The following is a 20764-nucleotide window of genomic DNA, read 5'->3' as shown; positions in this document are numbered from 1 at the left end:
CCTAATCCTACCCCAATGCCAAGGTTTTTAGGTCTGGTAAGCCAAAATAAAGCCTATTATCTGGAGAAGTCTCTTTAAGCAGCCAGGTGATATTGGGTATCAGGGACCCAAGTCGTCTTGCTGTAGAAGCATCAGGTTGAGTGACAGGGGTAAACTATATTCAATTGGGAGTAAGGAGACCAGGATTCTAATCCCAGATTTGTCACTCACTAACCATGTCATTTCTGCTCAATGTCCTCATCTGTTTAATGGTGGTAGTTGAATGTGGAAGATAGACCAAATGACCTCTACCTGGCCAGTTCTGAACTTCTCTGAGTCCCATGAGAATAGTAGAGGTTGAGTGGAGGATGATGGCTAGGCTAGAAAGGCCAAGGGCCATGTGGCTGACCGAAGAGTGGCTGTTTGCAAAGGATAGTTAAACCTGGTCATAGTGGGGGGCCTTTGCTCTGTGCACCATCGGGCTCCAAGGCCACCCCAACCTTCCTTTCCCGCATCTGCCCAGGCCCACCACTCCCAGGTACATGACCTTAGAATTGCCAGCTCCCCTCTGGCCCTCATCAGCCTGTCCAGACAGTCCCCATCTGCCACTTCTGTCTCTAAGATATCACTCACCTCTTTTGTTTCCTTTCTTCCTCCCAACACACCCATATTTTCCCCCACCCTGGTTCAGACCTTAGCCTCTTCTCGCCTGGGCCTCCAGATGACACACCTGACTGTCCTGATACCCTGCCCCGCCCCACCCGCTTCTTCTGCTGCACAACACCTCTCTCTCTCCTGGTTCTTCTCTTTGACTGATCTTCTTAGTTCCCTTTCTCTTCTAGCCTCCTTTCCTGCCGCCTGTCCTGCTGCACGCCCCTTAAATTTGGGTGAACTCCCTAACGCTTTGTCCCAGGCCATCTCATAATGGTAACATGATAACAAAAGCGAAAACAACTTGGATTTAGTGGTTCTTATGCACCACAAAGGACCTTCACATGTATTTTTATTTGATTCTCTGAGATAAACTATTCTCTTCCATTCAATAGAAGTCAATTTTGCCTTCATGGATTCTCTGAAAACTGTCTTTTCCTTTTTATTTCCATTGCCACTGCTTTAATTCAAGCCTTCAATGCCTCGTCTTAGACCCTTGCTTCCACGCCCGAGCTCACAATAGTGTGGGTCTTAGCGGCAGAGGAGAAGGGAAGGATATAGTTCCCGTTAACCAACTGACCAAGGGCTTTGGACTTAGCTGAGCCACACCGGGCCCCACTCAGAACACAGTGGGCTGTACTGTAAAGATAAGACACTCAGAAGTAGAGTCATTCTGGGGAAAAGATTAGGGTCACACACAAAAATTCAGCATTTGTGATTGGTCCAAGCATAAAGAGGACAGTTCCTGATGGAATAAGTGAAGGGCTGCATAATGAAATCCAGGAGAACCTCTCTGGAAACCCCACCCCGTCAGGACCCTGTGTCTGGTCCCAGATGAACTCCAGGCAAACCAATTTGCAAAGCCCATTGAGCAGCCCTCAGCCTGCTGGACTCTCTAGGTTAAGTCAGGACAATGCCACCCTAGGAAGAAAAGAGAATAAGAATGAAGAAAACAACATTAGAAATATTGAACAAAGAAATTTAAATTCATGATACTGTTTTTGTAGTGGGCTTTGGGGGGGCACAACCACTGTAATATTGTGTGTTTTTTTTAGGGTTTTTATTTATTTTTGAGAGAGAGAGACAGAGAGAGCTCGAGGTGGAGGGGGGAGGGGCAGAGGGAGAAGCAGACTTGCTGCTGAGCTGGGAGCCTGTTGTGGGACTCAGGACTCAACCCCAGGACCCTGGGATCCCCACATGAGCCAAAGGCAGGTGCTTAATTAACCGAGCCACTTCGGTGCCCAGCACTATTGTTTGTTTTGTCTGCTCTTTAAGATGTTGAAAGTTTTTCGGGACACCTGGGTGGCTCAGTGGGTTAAGCCGCTGCCTTCGGCTCAGGTCATGATCTCAGGGTCCTGGGATCGAGTCCCGCATCGGGCTCTCTGCTCAGCGGGGAGCCTGCTTCCCTCTCTCTCTCTCTCTCTGCCTGCCTCTCTGTCTACTTGTGATCTCTCTCTGTCAAATAAATAAATAAAATATTAAAAAAAAAAAAGATGTTGAAAGTTTTTAAGAGTTTAATTAATTCCATTTGCAGTCAATGTTTAAATATTTGGGGAAATACATTTTGCCAAATTCATAAGTTTTTGATTTATTGGTTGTATAAGTGGTATGAGAATATTTAGGAGAATGTTAATAATTGAATAAAGATTAATAAATTGGACATCAATGTAGGAAAAATAATGAATATTCCCCTCCATGCCCCAAAATGCTTGAGATATTAAAGAATTTATCATCCTAAACTTCCCATCTGTGATTTCTGCTGTCTTCAATTAATTCCCATCCTCTTGCCAAGACCTCTGTGACCCCATTTGCTCATCTATATAATGGGATAATATTACTACCTACTTAGAGGGTAGCTTTGAGGATTAAGTGAGAAAATTGCTTCCATAGCACTTAGAACAATACCCAGGGCACAACAGCTCAATAATGTTGGCTATCTTTATCTTCCCCCGGTACCACTTTGATCATACCTCCTCTTGCTCGAAACCCTGCAACTGCTCCCTAATGACCACTGACAAATGCAAGCTCCTTCCACTTATCAAGAACCTTCATGTCCTCACCTCTGTCTGCTTTCCAGCCTTGGCCCTCGCTATTCCCCCTCACCCACCAGACAAAATTACTACCTCTTTGCTTCACTTTCATCCTCTATGATGATTTCTCCCATTTCTTCCTCCTCCTAAAATGCCTTGCCTCCTTCCTATGCCATTATGGCTACCTCAAACTCCTACTCATGCTTCAAAACCCGTCTCAAATGCTCCATCCTCCAGGACACTCTCTTGGTCATCTTCAACTCTCGTCCTCCTCGGAGCACTTGACTGGTAGCTCTTTCCTGGCAAGCATCACATTCTGTCATGCCTCCCAGTCAGTTACTTCTGTGTCTGGTCCTCCCAGTAGGGCCATAAGTAGGTGAGACTGACTTGTAATACAGATCTTGGGGAACACATGGCTGCCCGACCCAGGTCCTGGTGCATAATAGGTGCTCTGTGAACAGATGTTAGGTTCCTCTAGCTCAGGGTGATTGTGTCAGAAGCAGCAGGGACCTTCAGGCTCCCCAGGCCAGTGTACCCACATAGACCATAGAGGCACAGGAAACAGAAGGAGCCAGCTGTCTGCGGGTGCCAGGGCCCCCAGGGCAGATGGGAAAATGGCAGAGCCACGTTCCAGGAGCACGCAGAGCTATGTCTGCTCAGCTCATCAGCATTCCCCCAGACATTCATTCACCCCTCAGTCAGTCAACCCTTCTTTCTGGACTCTGGTGTGCCAGGCCCCGCATGAGGTGTGACAGACACCAGTGCTGGTACCACTTCCCGAAGAGGTATGTCCGCGTGCCTGCCGCTGCCGGGTGTATGCGTATGTGTGCCCACACGTGCACCCCACGTGCCCGGGTTTCCTTCTCCCAACAAGCCGAGCAGTCTGTAAGCTCAGGCTGAGAGGGCTGCCTTTTACCCTGTTTCCAAACAACTCCCTTTTCTGCGCCAGAGCCCTGCTTCTCCCTTCTGTTGGCCCCCTCGCCTCCTCCTCCCTCTGTTGGGGCTGCCGCTGATGATGAAATTTGGCTTGCAACACCCTCTTCCTCCCCTTCCTGCAGGCCCGGGAGAGGATTAAGCCGCTGGAGTCTGAAATCGGAAAGATCCCAGCCTTGGCTCCCCAGCACCTCCCCATGCCCCCTCCTCCTCCCCGCCCATGCAAAACCAGAAAATTAATCTCCCCTTCTGCCTGTGATATGGCGGGCTGCATTACAAGCTGGGCGTCGAGATAAAGCGGGGAGCCGCGGGATGGCGGCCGGGCGCAGGGGCCCCGGGTGGGGCCGGCCTGGGAGATAAGGGCCTCCCAGCGCCATGAATTATTCACCGGCACTGCCTCCTCCGGCTCAAAGGCTGCCCTGAGCGCTTAGATTGCGCCTTCCAGAGGGGCCTGAGTGAGGGTCTGGGGGAAGGCAAGGGCTGCAGGAGGGTCCTTCCGGGTTGGGGGGGGGCAGGGAGGGGGAGGACTGTGCTCAGTTGAGGGACAGTTCAGAGAAAGAAACGCCCCATGGGACCAACTGATGCAGAGGATGGAGGATGTCCCCAAGCCAAAGGGACCCTCAGACCCAGCTATGGCCCCCAGGGATGCTCCTCATTTATGCAACTCACTAAACACTTCTGAACAGATATAAGTGCGGGGCTCGGGCCAAGTCTGGCATCCTGGAGCTGCCGGGGCCATCCCTGCTGCCCTCAGGGTACCCAGGATCCAGGGCGCCCACTGAGTGTAGGTGGAGCACAGTCATCCCCCTCCCCTTCCACCTGCCTTGTCTACAGCCCTTGTCCCCTTCCCCTCTGTGGGGTCTAGACAGCCACTACCCACTCTAGTAAAGCATTTCACCTTGGTGGGGGTGGAACAAGGGGATGGCACAGGACGGACCTGCTCTCAGGACGGCGGGAGCTCAGGAAACAGAGACGGGGGCAGCTGGTGCAGCAGGGGAATGGGAACCCAGAGGAGTGAGGAAGGGGTGTGTTCCCTGTGCTCTCTGAGGGATTAACCGGGGAAGTTTCCTGGAAGAGGAAAAGGCCCAGGTACTCTGCAGGTCTTTTGTTTCTCCTTTGTTCACTCTTCAAAGACCCAGAATTTTAAAGCAGGGAAGGGACCTTCGCGGTCTCTTCCCTATCTGGCAGTCTGTGTTACCACCTTCTCCTCACCCTTTCTCTCCGCCTCAATCTCTCTTCCCTCCCCCTCCTCCCCCCACCCCGTCTGCCCTTTTAATCTCTGTCTTGGCCCCAATTTCTCCATCTCTCTCTTGTACTGCCTTCCTCCGTCTCTTCATCTCTCTGTTTTCTCTTTAATCATCCCTTTCTTCTGAAGCCGCCACTCCCCAAGTGTTATGATGACATACAAATGTATGATGGAAGAAAGGTGCCCATCTGCTGGCCCCCTTCCCCGAGGGTGAAGGAGAAAAAAGAAGGGTCCAGAAAGGTCCTGGATGTGCGCAAGAACTTCCAAGACCCTGAGAATATCAGCAGGAGGAGTTTGGGGAGAGAGCCCCCCCACCCCCCACCACCCACCAGAAGCAGTGACACAGGATAGAGATTGAACCTCCCCACCCCAAGAGCCAGGAGTGAGAGGTGCTGGGAGAAGGTAAGGACCAGAGGAGACCCCTTCAAATTACAAAAGTGGGGACCCAGACTGGCAGGGGACCTTGAACCCCCTGATGCCTGGAGCCCCACAGCACTCCGAATGAGTGAACAAGCCACATTCTCTGAGACCCACATTCAAGTTGAGAGGGAGGAGTGAGGACAGGAGAGGGAGAAGGGGTGGAGAATGAAGTGGGACCAGAGTAAGAGGAGGACATGGGGAGAAGGGTGAGCCCTGAAGGATGGAAGAGGCAATGACTTGGGTGGGAAAGAGAAAAGGAAAGAGAAAGGGAAAGGGAGGACAAGCTAAATGAGGGAGGAGCGATCAGAGATAGGAGCAGGGAAGAAGAAAGGAAGACAGCACGGGGTTGAGGGGAAAGGGCAAGGGTAGCAGAGAAATGAGCGATGAGGGTAAGAGAAGCATCCGGACCAGAAAGAGAAAGCAGAGGGGGAAGAGAAAGAAGGGGGTGTGGGGGGGCAACATGGAACCCAGAGGAGTGAGGGAGGGGTGTGTTGATGGGTCCCATCAGCCTCAGGTCCACAGCCCCTTCCCACCCGCCTGCTAATTAACTCCTTAATTGTCTCTGCATTTGCTGAGCCGGCAGATGAAGTGGATGCGGACAGATTGGGGCTTGTGTGATTTCACGCATGGGGGAGCAGAGAAGAGCTGCCTGGGAGTCCCAGGGGACTTCGCCCCCCTCTTTGCTTTCCTCCCTTCCCCCTCGTCTCTGAGAGGCTGGAGGGTGCTTCTGTACCTAGAGCAGATGGGGCCATCTGCAAAAGAAGTGTCCATGGGGAATTTGCCCCCATCAGCCTCTCAGGGATGAAAATAATACTTGCTACTACTGATGGAACACCTCCTGTTTACTAGGCACACATTATTTCACCATTGTGAGCTTTAGCCAGATTTTATGGCTTGTTGAAACAGTGAGGCTCAGACAAGTTAAGTAACTTGTCCATAATCACACAGCTCTGGTGTGACAGAGGTGAGATTTGAATCCCGGGTCAGCAGAATGACATAGCTCTGGTGGCAGGGGTAGAGGGGTTGGGGGAGTGGGGAGACCCTGAGGCCTAGGGACTCAGAGTCAGAGAGGAGGAAAGTGTGGGCAAGGGATTGGGAGGAGACTGAAGGAGCTAGGATCCCGTCACATCCTGCATAAGAGGTAGGTGGGTCCAGAGAAGGAGAAAGGAACAGTGGGACACTAATCACAGTCCTTGGATCCCTCAAGTTTCATCTTGCTGAAGCCAACTTCTCCTTTTCCTCATCACTGCAGCCCAAACCCCTGTCAGTATGACTTGCCCCTCTGCCACTCTATGCTGACCCAACCCTCACTTTTACTCTGACCTTGGAGCTAGAGTCACTTGTCAACACATTCACCTCTCCCTTGACACTGGGAAATTTTGATGACAGTGACTATGCCACTCCTCCCGGGGGGGGGGGGGGTCTGTGCAGGAATCTATCTTGCCCCAAATGAAGAGGAAACAATACCGTGATGTACTTAGGTTGTGCATAAGAAAGAACTTCCAGGGTGCCTGGCTGGCTTAGCTGGCTAAGCATCTGCCTTGGGCTCAGGTCATGATCTCAGGATCCTAGGATGGAGCTCAGCCTCCGAAGCTCCCTTTGCTGGGGGCTGGGCTCCCTGCTCAGCAGGGAGTCTACTTTTCCCTCTGTCCTTCTCCCACCCCCACTTGTGTGCTCTCTCTCTCTCTCTCTTTTAAGATTTTAAAAAATTTATTTCAGAGAGAGAGTGGGGGGGGGAGGGTTGGGGGGCACAGGGAGGGGAAGAAGCAGGCTCCCTGCTGAGCAGGAAGCACAATGCACAGGATTGAGGGCCAGAGCCTAGGACCCTGGGATCATGACCTTAGCTGAAGCCAGACACCCAACTGACTAAGCCACCCAGGTTCCTGCTCTTTCAAATAAATAAAATATTTAAAAACAAAAAAGAAAGAAAGACTTCTAAGTCTGGGTCTGTCATACAAGGAACCATACTGAAGCCTTGATTTAGACCTGTGGATTCTCAGGATCAAGGTTTCTCAAGACTGGCTGCTATATAGTAGAGGTCTTGAAAAGTTGGGAAATCTGAGTCCCACGTTCGGAGATTCTGATTTAATTGGACTAAGTGGAGCCAAAGCACCACTTTAAAATCTTCCTAGGTGATTCAGATGTGCAGCCTGGGTTGAGAACCACTCTCAGATTCTGCCCTCATTTGGCTGCTCTGGTGCTTTTGTGGATGGATCTAAACACTCATACTACTAATAATAGTTACTTATTGGAGATTTACTAGGTACAAGCTAAAGTGCAAGCACTTTTTATGTATTAGCTTATATAATCCTTAGAAATTCCCGTGAAATAAATCTTATCCCCATCTTACAGATGAGGAAACTGAGCTCAGAGAGGTCAAGAGACCTGCCCATCCTAATGAACGGCAGGGCCCATTCTGGAAGCTGAGATTACCTGATTCACAACTTTTATCTTCCCTCAGACTCTTGAGGCTGCTTGTTGGCCTCGATTAGTCCTTGTCTGCCTCCACCTCACCTCATCACCTTCCTTCCACCTCCGCTCCTCCCTCAATAACATCCCAGGTGACTGAAGCAATTTGCAGCCATTTGAGGAAGCTCCATGTGTCACTCAACCTGCGAGGGTGGGGACTTATGGGAATTGCAGATGCTCCAAGATGGTCCTCCCCTCCCCTGAGACACTTGGAATTCAAGAATCCAGCCCCAAGTCCCCCTACCCCCCCACCCCTACCCCGCCCCGTGCCCCTGTTCAAGGCCAAATTCCCACTCTCAAATGCCCCCTTGGGTTGATTCTAAGTATCTGGAATAGCGCTGCCACCCAGTGGCTGCCCAGGGATATGGCAGCCCTCCAGCACTGTCTGGTGCTGCTGGACAGCTCCCCAACTCAAGACCAGAACCCAAGATCCTCCCTTCCCCTTGGCAGCACCAAGAGCAGGCCCCTAGTAAATGGATCCCACTCTCCCTCCTGGGGTCTAAGCCTACACTCCCTCTAGGGATCTCCAGCTCCCTTCTCTCGTTTCTCACGTACTCCTTGCCCCCAACACTTTACAACTTCTCATCCAACTTCTTTCCATTGTGCCAGACTCTTCTCATTACAGGTTCTTTTTTCTCACTTAAAGCCCTGGGAACACACCTCTCACCTTCCTTCTGCCAGAGCTGTGCTAACCTGCAAGTGGATTGGAGGAGTTGCTAGAGATAGAATTCTGGTCCCCCCACACCCCCCTCCTCATCACCTGACACCATCAGACCTCAACAGTCTCTGTGCTAAGAGCTCCTAATGAGCATCAGCAAATTAACAACTTCCCTTTGATTGCTCCTTCTCTGTTAATTGGATAGGGACGGCCCCCCAAGGCCTCTCAGTGAGGAGAAGGGAGGGAGAAAGAGGAGGAGAGAAGTGAGAGCTATAGGAGCAGCCCCCAGACCTTGGCTTAGTGCCCCAGAATTCTGCTCCATTCCTGAGTACAGCTCCTCCTTCCATCCCTTCCTCATCCTGTCGATCCCCACCCTCCTAACCCTCCACCTTCCCACCTCATCCCACCTCCTTCCCTTTCCTTGCTTCTTGACTTCTGTCCAAATTCCCTTGATCTCTGGCTATCTCTTCGTCCTTCTCTATGTTCCTTCTTTAGAGGTTTAGCAGTGAGGGGCTCCAAACACGCCACCCCATAAAGGCAAGCACAAGGCTACAAAGATGGGATTTGGACAGCCAAGCTATATGTTTGTTTTTGTATGTGCATGTGTGTACATGTCACACATAGATGGGAGCAGGGATAAGAACAGGTGAATAAGTGTAAGCTCCTGAGTGCCTAGCCTGTATGCTAGGCCTCTGGAATGTGTGGTGTCTGTGGTGTGTGTGTGTGTGTGTGTGTGACTGAGTGACGTGGTGTGACTCTGGTCTTATGTGTGTCTGTGTCTCCACACGAGCAAGTGCTTGAATCAGTCAAGTGTGACTCGGAGCTTGCGTGTGTGTGTGTGTGTGTGTGTGTGTGCACGCGCACGCGCGCGCACGCGTGGGCCACCAGAGGAAGCAGCAGCAAGAGGCAGGAGCATCGATCCGAAGGAGACAGCGCGGGGAGGGGGACGCTGGGGGCAGACTCCCTCCCTCTCGCGCGCGGGGGCGCGCGCACGCGCGCGCACACACATAACACACATAGTCACACACACAAGCCATAGGGCCTCGCAGGCAGTGAGACAGCTCCGGGACCGGAGGGAGGCAGAGCCGCCGAGAGCGGCCGGGAGGAGGGGGCGAGGCAGCGCGGGGAGCCCTCGGTCCAGCTCCCGCGTCCGGGGCCCCCGCACGCACACCGGCCCAGAGACACCCTCGCAGACACTCGTAGGCGCGCACGCGCACCTTCTCCCCTCCCCCTCCGCCTTCCCTCCTGCCGCCTCCCGGCCGGACGATGGATCCCTGCAGATCCCGGGGCTGAGAGCACCGCGCACCTTGCACCGCGCCGAGCCCGGGCGGACCGAGCCGAGGCAGGCGAGCGAGCGAGCGCGCGCGGGCGAGCGGACGGAGCCGAGCCGAGCCGGGCCGGGCGGGCCGCTCCCTGCAGGGCTCTGCGCGGCGTGCCGCGGCAGCCGCGGGCTCCCGCTCCGGGCCATGAGCCCCTCCGCGCCTCGGCGCTGAGCCCGCGTCCGGCCCCGCGCCCCAGGACCCGCCGCCGCTTGCCGGGTTCCCGAAGCCCCCTCAGGTGGGTCTCCGAAACCCTCGCCTTTGGCTGCGGGACTCCCCGGCACCCCGAAGCCGGGACTTTTCCTCCCCTCTCGCTATCCCCAGCTGCTGGGGCGGCTCGGTGGCTGGGGAGGGGGGCGGGGGCCGAGCAGGGGATCTGGCTGCGTCGGGAAGCTGGACTGGAGGGGGGTTGCGTCCGGGGCGGGGACAGCTAGCTGTCATAGGGAACCGCGCCCCCCCCATGCATCCACCTCGGGCTGCCCTCCACCCCCCAGCCCCCACCCCAAACATAGACACAGCCTGCGCGGTTAGGAGAACTGGAGACGCCCGCAGGTGAGGTCTCGGGCTGGGCCCCTCCCCACCTCCCTAGGGGGATTTTAGCCCAGGTTTAGCTCACCCGGGTGAAAACCCAGTCCTGGGATCACCCTTGACCAGGAGCTCCGGACCCTGGATTCTGTCCGGCTGGGGGAGTTTTCGTCTCCAGGATGGGGTGGACATCCCTGTCCCAGAGTGACCCCACATCTGGAGGGAACTCCTGTGCTGCCCGTGGAAAAATATTGGGACTTCCCTCTCACTTTCGGATGACTACCTCTGGGGTCTCCCATGGCCTGGGAAGCTTTTCTGGGAAAGCATTCTCTTGGCCTGAGCTGACCCCAGAGCCCCTGCCTTTGGGGGAAGCCTTTTCTAGGAGTTGGGCAGCCACCTCTGGGCTCATATACAAGGGAAGTGTCCTGCCCCGGAGGCAGTGACCTCTGGCAATGGGGATTCCGACTGGATTCGTTTGCAGGGCCCTGGTGAGGACCCTTATCTCAGGATGGTAACAGATTACCCCCTCCTTCCCTAGGATCCCCTCGGTCAGGATGGAACTGAAGGCCGAGGAGGAGGAGGTGGGTGGCGTCCAGCCGGTGAGCATCCAGGCCTTCGCCAGCAGCTCCACGCTGCACGGCCTGGCCCACATCTTCTCCTACGAGCGGCTGTCTCTGAAGCGGGCACTGTGGGCCCTGTGCTTCCTGGGCTCCCTGGCTGTGCTGCTGTGTGTGTGCACCGAGCGAGTGCAATACTACTTCCACTACCACCACGTCACCAAGCTCGATGAGGTGGCTGCCTCCCAGCTCACCTTCCCTGCTGTCACGCTGTGCAATCTCAACGAGTTCCGCTTTAGCCAAGTCTCCAAGAATGACCTGTACCACGCCGGGGAGCTGCTGGCCCTGCTCAACAACAGGTGGGCAGCTCCCACCCGGCCAGCCGCTTGCAGGGCCCCCAGGGCGCATGCCTTCCAGCTCCTGATGACCCCCATCAGGGTGCTTGTCTCTCAAAACCCACTCTTTAGAGCCCAGACGACCCTGTCTTCCCACCCCACCCCAAACCTGCCACTCACAGCAAAGGAATTGCGGGACTGAACAAAGCAGTTAAGGGCACCCACTTTCTGATCCCAGCATAGTCCCCAACAGCTCTGCCCCTGCCCAATCTGAGCTGTGAGACATCAGCAGCCTCTCGAGAGACCTTTGCCACCCTCCCACCCACTATGTCTTGCTCCTCATCTCACTTGAGGGATGGGGGCAGACCATCTTTAAAGAGTGGAGATTGAGTATATAAGACAGCTCCTGCCATGATCACTCTGCCCATCCCTCCCTAACCCACACAGCCACTGTGGATCATACTGTCTTCTCAGACCCCATGGGGCATACCCAGCCCTTCTGTGCCTATGCCCAGGCCTGATCCCTGGGGCTAATGGCTGCCCTCCTCCCTGCCCAACCCCCATCACCTCCCCTGCCGAGGTTGGGTATGGGACCCTGGAAGCCAGATGGAGGCAGAGACCTGAAAGTCATGCTGATCCATTCGCCGCTCACCCCTGGGCTCCAGGTATGAGATACCAGACACGCAGATGGCAGATGAGAAGCAGCTGGAAATCCTGCAGGACAAGGCCAATTTCCGAAGCTTCAAGCCCAAGCCCTTCAACATGCGTGAGTTCTACGACCGCGCAGGGCACGACATTCGAGACATGCTGCTCTCCTGCCACTTCCGGGGGGAGGTCTGCAGCGCGGAAGACTTCAAGGTGGTGAGTGAATCCCCTGGTGTGGGGCAGGAGTCAGTCCTGGAGGAGGAGGAGGAGGAGAGGATTAGGAGCCTGTGGGCCTTCCACCAAGCTTGCTGCTCTGGAAGAGGAAGCTGCATGTCCCCTGGGTTTGCTTCTGTCCGGAGGAGACTTGGTTCAGTACAGGGGTCCATTTGCTCTGTGTGAGGGCCTCGGCATCAGCCTCGTGTCCATGAGGACAGGAAAGTGAGCACTCAGTGCACAACACACAGAGGTGCACACAGACATAGACACACATGGAGCCTGGTGTACCGTGGGCCACCACCACCCCACCCCCCGCCCCCGCCAGTTCCAGCTTCCCTTCTGGGCCACAGGTGTCAGAGCTGGACATGGGGGTGGGGAAGCTACAGCCTTGTTACTTGAAGTGAGGTCTGAGGACCAACACCGGGGAGATGAAAAGAACTGCAGGGCTTAGCCACCCCACTTCCCAGACCTACTGATTCAGGACTGGCATTTTAACGGGTGATTTGAATTTAAGTTGGAGAAGCACTGTGACACATGGGAAGTAAGGGAAGCTTTCTCTTACATAGCTAGACAGGTAATTTTCTCTGGGCCACCCCTGCCATACACACACACATGCATACTGTCTGATTGGGCTCCCCCCGGTGAGCAAGAGCCAGGATCTAAGGAAGTGAGAGATTATTTGGGGCACATAGTCATGACCAAACTGGAGGGTCCCTTTGCTTCTCCCCCCCCCCCATCTCTTTATTTCTTAAAATGGAGATGCCCCAGGGGCACCTGAGTGGCTCAGTCGGTTAAGCAGCTGCCTTGGGCTCAGGTCACGATCCCCAGGGTCTTGGGACTGAGCCCGGCAGCATCTTGTCAAGGGAACCTGCTTCTCGCTCCCTCTGCCTGCTGCTCCCCCTGCTTGTGAGTGCGTGCTCTCTATCTCTGCCAAATAAATAAAAATTTTTTTTTAATGGAGCTGTCCCGCAGATCCACCCCCCACTCCCTCCAAGATGGGGCTGCCTCAAAGCCAGCATCTTGGAGAGGGTTAGGGAAATGGACTGGGATCTCGTGTGCCAGGTGATCCTTGGCAAGTCACACAGGATCCTGAGAGTTTACAACCAGACAGAGGCTGGAGAGGGACAGAGGACCCGAAGCCAGATGCGAAAAATAACACCAGATGAGAGAATGATGCTCTTAACTCTTCAGAAGGCTCTATAGGCTTTGTAGGCTCTCCTAGGCTGAATAAGTAACTACGTTCTCTCTATTTTACAAATGCACACAAGGGGACACAGAGAGGTGGAATAAGTTACCTGAGCTCAACTAGCTGGTTAGTGACAGGTTCTGGATGAGAATTTGTGTCTTGTAAAGTTCCAACCTAGTGTCCTCTTTTTAATACCATTGCTGGCCCTGGAGCCATCATGTCCACTTCCAAGTCTGCTCCTTGCTCTTTGAAAACGCAGTCTCCCCCAGGACCCCCTCGCTATACATGCCTGCCCCTAATTCTCTGCTCTCAGAGACTCCCTTTTCTCCCTGCCCATTTCCCCCCTGCTTGCTTGCTTCCTCCTGGCGCTATGGGAGCGTGAACTGCATCGGGTTTGTGTAGAAATGTTGGAGCCCTGGTCATGCTTGTATTTTCCTGCTGAGGTTACACAAGAATTCCCAATCCTTTAAGGCCTGCTCTGCAGACCAGTCTCAGGGGCCTTTGTTAATCCTGCCAGACAAAGGTTACCTGGCCACACTCCCTGCTGAGCCAAGCTGATGGGGAGCAGAGGGTGATGCTCTTAACCTTCCCTCTTTTCCTTTCTTAAAACAGGGAAGTCCTGGATTCTCCAGAGCCTGAGACCAAAGGGTTCCCAGGCTCACCAATGATGTACCCATGAGTAGTAGAAGTTAGGTGAAAGGCAGAGACATCCCCCTCGGCAGCACAGCCAACACACAGCAGAAGGGAGCAGCGAGGAAGAGAAAACCCATTAGCTTGAATAGTTTGTAGTATTGGATAAAGGGCAGAGTACTTGGCTCAGACTGAGAAGATACAAAGTGGGGGTGCAGTAGTCCACCAAAAGTGTCCAGCTGAGGCTCTCTTTGTCCCTGCAATCCAGAAAGATTCCAAGTGGTGATGCTAGGACATGTTCGGTTTATGAAAATGGAGATCCTGACATGTGACTGGTTCGTGTTATCTGAGGGGACAATTCCGAGTACTCAGACGGAGCTTTGACTGGTTTATAGAATTCTGGAGCAATCTGAGTTCTTCTCCTTGCTTGAGGTTGGGGTGGGGGAGAGAGATGAGAGTAGCCTATAGGTGGCCTCAGCCCAGGCATTTTGGGGTTCTGGATTGCCAGAGAAGATTAGGTTTTTTATGTTTCTCAGTCCATGTCAAAGACTTGACCCTGAATCTGGCTGCACCCGAGGTCTCAGCCCCTCCTTCTACCCTCTCTCATTGATCTCCCTACACACTGTCTCTGTGTTGGGAACTCTATCACTTCTGGCCCTAGGGATGTTCCTACACAGATGGGAGTGGGGTTGTGAGTCCATGTCTGACATGTCCCTGGGGGAAAAGAAGGGCTCCGGCCCCCTCCTCCAGCTCCCTGGCTCCAAGGGGGTGTGGACATCCCTTGCCTGATACTCCATCTTCTCTCTCTTCTCCTTTGGTCTAATATTTAACATCTGCCTCTCCATCCTTGCCATTCTCTGCTAGGTCAAGAGGTGTGTATCTAGCCCCAGGACAGATGTGGCACTGACAGGAAACATTTGCCTATTGGGTCAGAGCTTAGGAGAGACCTCCTTGGCATCTTCTGCTGCTTTGAAACAGGTTCTGACTGGAAGTCCAAGCCCTGGCTCACAGTTTTTGCAAAATATAATGTGCATAGGTACACGTAAAGTCCGCTGCAGGTTTCCAAGGACCAAGCTCATTCAACTTGGGACATCCCTGCTCAGGGAGGACAGTTCAGGAGGCATAGAAAGGAGCAGACTCTGGTCCCTCAGAGACTCCAGCTCCTCTGGCAGGGTGGTCTGCAGGGACGAGCGTTCCCCTCAGAGGTACTTTCAGTCCAGCTCAACCACAGGGGACTGGTGGTCACAGCGTGTTTGACCAGGTCCATCCCCCAGCTGTAGCTGGGGCCGCTTGGGAGAGTGGGGATAAATATGGGGAACCTGAGCCAAATCTGGGAGAAACTGGTTTCAGACTGAAGAAGCAGAGGGTCAACCTCAGTAGCTCTCTGCTGAGCTACCAAAAAAAGAAGAAAAAAAAAAGCAACCACGGAACCCACTCTCAAGGACCCCTCTTCCCTGGCCACCTCTTTTCCTTTGGGTGGGGGGATGTCGGGTTGCCAGGGCAACAGGGTTGGAGGCTCTGCTCTGCCACTCCACCTCAGGGGCAGTCAGACCAAGGCAGGGCAGGGGTTCCATGGAGGGGGACCAGGGGCGCAGCTGTGTGCCTGGGTCTGGGTGGGGGCCGGAGGGAGTGAGCACAGTTGCAGCTGGTGCCAGCCTCCAGCTGCACCTTATCTGTCCCTGGCAGTGGGAGCGCCTGTGTGGCTGGAATGCTGAACAGCACCGAGGGGAGGGGGCTGGCAGATGGCTGCCCAGTCAGCCCCATGCCGTCCCCCTGCTCCAGCTGAGACCCAGAGCCATTGCCTGGGGGAGAGAGAGCAGGGAATTCATCTCTGGACCCTGGAAGAGAAGGAAGGAGAGAGTAGAAAATGGAAATCTTGGGGGTGGGTGTGCAGTGGCGGGAGGGGGGTGGAACTGGGGGGACAAGAGATAGGGGACATGAATCCTTGCGGGGGCCCGCAGGAGTGTCCCCCCAGGACCCTGGAGTGGAGGCAGAAATTCCCCAGAGGAGAGATGGAGTGAGGGGTGGTGGGCACAGAAATCTACTTAAGGTTCTGGAGGGGGGCAGGACTCCTCCGTATCTACAGGGCTGAGAAACTGAGAGAAGCAGTGGGCATAGGTGGGTGATCCGGGGACCTGGAGAAGGGAGGGAGAGGCCATCTTAAACAAGCTGAGCTAGGGATGGCAAGTCCCGGAGAGAGTCAGGACTAGCATGGGGGCTTTCTCATCCCCAACTTAACTCTGCCCCTTCGCTGACACCCCTCACACCCACAACACCCTAGCTTGTCTCTCTCGCCTCCCACTGCTAAGACCAGGAGTCCCTGGGGAAGGCCTGGCCTCACCACCTGGGTCTGTTCCCTCCAGCTAGCAGGCAGGGGAGGGGCTGCTGCAGGAAGAGGCTGCCCAGACTGCTAGAGAGAAGGAGGGTCCTGCTCAGGGGCAGAGTCTGGGCTGTCTTTGGGGGTGTGGAGGGGGGAGGAAGAAAGGGGAGCAACCACAGACGGCAGCAGGACAGGAGAGAGCTGGAGTGGAGAGGCTAACTTTGGAGGAGGGCGTTGCTTCTAGCCTCATCCTTGCTTTCTCTCCCTCCCTCAGAAGTGCCTGAGCTTGGAAGGAGGAGATGAGAGAGAGCTCGGAGCGGAGCCGGTTACAAGAATCCAGGGGACCCTGGTTAGGGTCGCTCTCTCTCTGTCTTTCTGTGTGTCTCTCTCTCATACGCATATTCACACAAACATCCTTGGGATAACGGAGTTTCCTCTCTCTCGCCTCCTCTCCCTCTCCTTCCTTCCCCCCCTGCCATTCTGGACTCCACCTCTCTCCCAGATTGCAGTTAGCTAAGAGGCTACTCTAAGTTAATTGATCTCCCGGCTGCTGGCTAAAGTAATAGAGAATTGATGTAAGTAACTAAGTGCCTCTGGGGGCAGAGTGGGAAATGCAGGGGTGGGGAGGAGGAGCGCTTCCAAGCCTTGGGCCTTTCTCCTGCCCCAGCCCAGGGAGAACCCAAAGCTTCCCTCACTGCTGCACCCGGCAAGCGTCCAAGAAGCCTGGGGTGGGGATGGGGGGCTGCTGAGAGGTCCCACATTTCTGCTGTGGGTGGAGGTTGCTTCTGAGCATGCTTCAACTTTCTGGAAGGCAGTTTCAGTCCTGGGGGGTGGGGGCGGGGAATGACGCAGGAGGCTGGGGATGGAAGTGCGAAGCTCCACTTGGTTCCTTCCTGTGTCAGAGCCCTTTCAAAGTGCCAGGTGCTGTGCTGGGTGCCAGAGTGTAGGGGTGAACAGACCCCGTCCCTGCCCTCAGGGAGCTTAGAATCAAGTGCAATTCACAGGGAAGGGGAGGGGGGGTTCCACGATGAGGGGGTGGGGATGGTAACAAAGGCATCCGTAGGGAACAGGGAGTAATGTACCAGGCGGTACTGGACTCTGGACATGTAGGTGGAGTCCTTCCCATCTCCCCAGCCCGGATCAGCTATCTAGAATCTCCAGTTTTGTGGGATGTGGGGTGTCCCCCCCCATGCAGCCCTCCCCCAGCATGTGCCCAGCCCACCGCTGTCTAGCAGGGGTCATTGGCCAGTCCCCCCACTCCTCTCCACTCCCCCTCTCTCACCACCCCCCCACCCTCTCCATCCCCGCAGGCACCGAGGCATAAGCCTGCCTGCACTGGAGGTCTGAGGTGGCGCTCCAGCACCTTCTACCCTCCAGCAAAGGACCTTCCAGTCAGGACCCTTGCGTGGGGATCCTAGGAGGCAACACTGGGAAGCAGACAGCAAGACTGAGAAGTGGTGCCTAGTTCTGGCGAGGGGTGCGGCTGTGCCCGGGACCCCCCCCCCCCCCGGGTTCTGTTTTAGGCAGAGTTGCATCTGGCTCCATTTCTCAGCTTCTAGGCACAATTTCTCGTGAAGAAAGGAGGCTCCAAATAGATGGCTAAATGATTCTTTGCCAAGGGGCAGCCCCTCCTTCAGCCTCTGGGACTCTCTGGCTAAGTCCACGCTGGCCTACGCTTGGAATGGCTGTGCGGCACTGACTTTCCAGGACTCGTGGATCACACATCTTCCTCATGGAAAGTTGTAAAATGAGCGCGAAACAGCTGTGTATTCCCTAGAGGGGACGTTCCCTTAAGAAACCATAAGGGCAGACTCTGCCATCCCAGGCTCTCCAGGGCCACTCCCGAGGGAGAGGGAGGGCAAGTGGTGGTTTTTCTGAGCTACTGTGATTTCTTGGAAAGAAAACACTTTCAGTCCTCTCTCATCCACACCCCCTTGACGTGTCTGTGGGGGGCGGGGGGGGGCAAGGCCTGGGAGGTTGGGCCCTGTAGCTCATGGCTGTGGGGCTGTGCGTGTCTAACTGATGCATCAGATCATGGAGGCAGGCTGGGGACCTCCCTGGGGTGAGACTGCTGCAGTGGCCTTGACGGTGGACAGCAGCCAACTCAGCCTTCCTGTGACATGCCCCCTGCAGGTGTGCCCCAAGTGTGTAAGCACACGTGTGCCCCTCTGTGGATGAGAATGTGGATGGGGGTTAGAGTGTGTAGTGGACGTGTATGGATGAGCTCGGGGGGTGCACATAGCTCACTTATTGCGGTTGTGGGAGGGAGCCTGTGTGCAGGCAAACCTTTGGTCGCATGCAGAGCACATACCAGCAAAATTAATCATCTCTTCCAGTCGAGCTTTGCAATTTACAAATTCCCTTTACTTTAGCTCATGAGCCTCCTAATTCTGGGAGGCAGGCAGATATTAATATCTTCACTTGAGAGACGAGGAAACTGAGGCTCAGAGATGTTAGGTGACTTGCCTGAGGTAACATAGCTGGTGAATGCCAGAGTGGGACCTTGACTTGAAATCCTCGAAGGCCAGGGTCTTTGTGTGTGCCAGTAGGAACTGGTGTGTGGAGCATGAGGAGGAGGGTGTCTGGGTCCCCAGCTTGCCACGCTCTCTAAGGAAGCAGGAGGCAGGAAGGATAAACAAGGGTGCAAAGGAGAAGGAACGGCAGACTCGGGTTGGCCACACCAAAGTCTTTTGACTCCCCCGTCTTTTCATTGCACCATTTGGCCAAATCCCAGCCCTAGTGGATAGCCCCGCCACTGGCTTTCCTCAGGTGGCTCCAGGACAGCCAAGCTCGACCAGTGAAGGTCACACAACAGGCCAGCTTGCAGTCCCCTTGTGCTCATGATCGACATCCTGAAATGGGTGGGCACGGCCCCCTGGCAACACCGCTGTGTTTTCCAGGTCACCTTGCTGGTCCTAGTGACTACTGCAAACTTCACCACTCATCTCAAAGAGCCACTCTTCCCAGCACCCCCTACACCCTGAACAAATGACCTTGTTACCTGCTTCAGGGAGAAGATCAAAGCCTCAGCCAAGCCCTCCCCCTTCCCGTAGGGGAGCATCGCTCTTGTCTAGGCTGAAATCTCAGCCTAGTCTTTCCATCTGATCTCCTTTTACCTGTAGGGGAATTTTACCCTAAAGATTCCACCTCTCCCTCGTCTACAGTCTTTCCCTCTCCGGTGGGATCTACCTGTTGACACTGAAACACGCTTAAGATTCTCCCATATTGAAATATATAGCTACAATATACAGCTAACACTTATTGAGCATTCGCTATGTATCAGGGTCGAGGCTAAAATAAAACCAAAAACCAAAGGTCTCTCAACTCCACAACTCCCTCCAATCCCCCACTCTCGCTCTTTCTGCTTCCTTTCCCAGACATAATTCAGAAATATGAAGTCGATATTCCACTGTCTCCATTTTCTCATCTCAGACTCATTCTCCACTCCACTTGAGGCTACCTTCTCCCCGCGGCTCCCCCCGCCCAGCACTCCACCCAAACAGTTAGAGCTATAAAGCCACGACCTCCGTGTGGCCAGATCCTATAGATAATGTTAACCTCTCAATGACATTCAAACTGGTTGACCACCTCCTTTTTTTTTTTTTTTAAAGATTTTATTTATTTATTTGACAGAGAGAAATTACAAGTAAGCAGAGAGGCAGGCAGAGAGAGGAGGAAGCAGGCTCCCTGCTGAGCAGAGAGCCCGATGCGGGACTCGATCCCAGGACCCTGAGATCATGACCTGAGCCGAAGGCAGCAGCTTTACCCACTGAGCCACCCAGGCGCCCGACCACCTCCTCTTTTTTAAAGTGTTCTTTCCTGGGGTACCCGCGTGGCTGAGTCGATTAAGCATCCAACTCTTGATTTCATCTCAGGTCATGATCTCAGGGAGGTGAAATCGAGCCCCGCATCTGGCCCTGTGCTCAGTGGGGAGTCTGCTTGAGATTCTCTCTCTCCCTCTCCCCCTACCCTGAACCCCATTCATCGCACACACACTCTCTCTCTCTCTCTTTCAAAAAAGAAAAAAAAAAAAGTCTAAAACATTTCCAACACCCCAGGAAGTTCCTTTGCCTCTTCCTGGTCAGTACTAGCCCACAAGAGTCAACAATTATTCTGACTTCTGTCAGTACAGATATGTTCCGCCTGTTCTTGAAGTTCTTAAGAGTACATGTATCCTCCATACAGGCTGCACGCTTTCATGCCTGTCTTCTTTTGCTTATGATTTTGTCTGTGAGATTGTCCCATTTTGTGCGGTGGTAGTTCACGCTTTGCCAATGCTGTGTAGCTTCTCATTATATAATTACACCAAAATGTATTTATCCATCCTACTCTTGCTAGACCTTTGGGGGGTTACTAGGTTTTTGGCTATTATAAATAAAGCTACCATGAACATTCTTGTTTATGTTCTCTGGTTGTCCAATGGACTCATATTTGGGGTATGTAACTAGGGGCTGTGGTTGAGTCACCGGTTGGTATTCTGTTTGGCTTTGGTTGATATTGACACATCAGGCTTGATCTCTTTTCCTCTCTTCCTCCCTCCCTCCCTTCCTTCTTTCCATCCTTCCTTCCGACTTTCTCTCCTTGGGCCATCTCGTAAGCATCTAGACCCTGACCAGCCAGATTATGTGCTTCCATCCAGCTTTCT

The 20764-nt window shown here is 54.0% G+C and overlaps 1 protein-coding gene across 7 annotated transcripts in view; it reads left to right on the top strand.

Annotated features, from left to right (window-relative positions):
• Window positions 1-20764, top strand: part of ASIC1 (acid sensing ion channel subunit 1) — a 44284-nt gene that overhangs the window by 10704 nt on the left and 12816 nt on the right. For 5 of the 7 annotated variants that reach the window (XM_059185388.1, XM_059185384.1, XM_059185383.1 and 2 more), the window contains 2 exons: window positions 10769-11146; window positions 11788-11983. In XM_059185388.1, coding sequence (XP_059041371.1) covers window positions 10785-11146; window positions 11788-11983 — 558 coding nt within the window. In that variant the 5' untranslated portion in view covers window positions 10769-10784. Of the gene's footprint in view, window positions 1-9348; window positions 9944-10768; window positions 11147-11787; window positions 11984-20764 lie in introns of those variants that run through there. The other 2 variants (XM_059185387.1, XM_059185391.1) reach the window with 2 other exon arrangements.

Source organism: Mustela lutreola, chromosome 8 (assembly GCF_030435805.1).
Source record: "Mustela lutreola isolate mMusLut2 chromosome 8, mMusLut2.pri, whole genome shotgun sequence".
Lineage (NCBI taxonomy): Eukaryota > Metazoa > Chordata > Mammalia > Carnivora > Mustelidae > Mustela > Mustela lutreola.
Note: the sequence above shows the minus strand (reverse complement) of the source record. Positions and strands in the feature narration are given on the sequence as shown.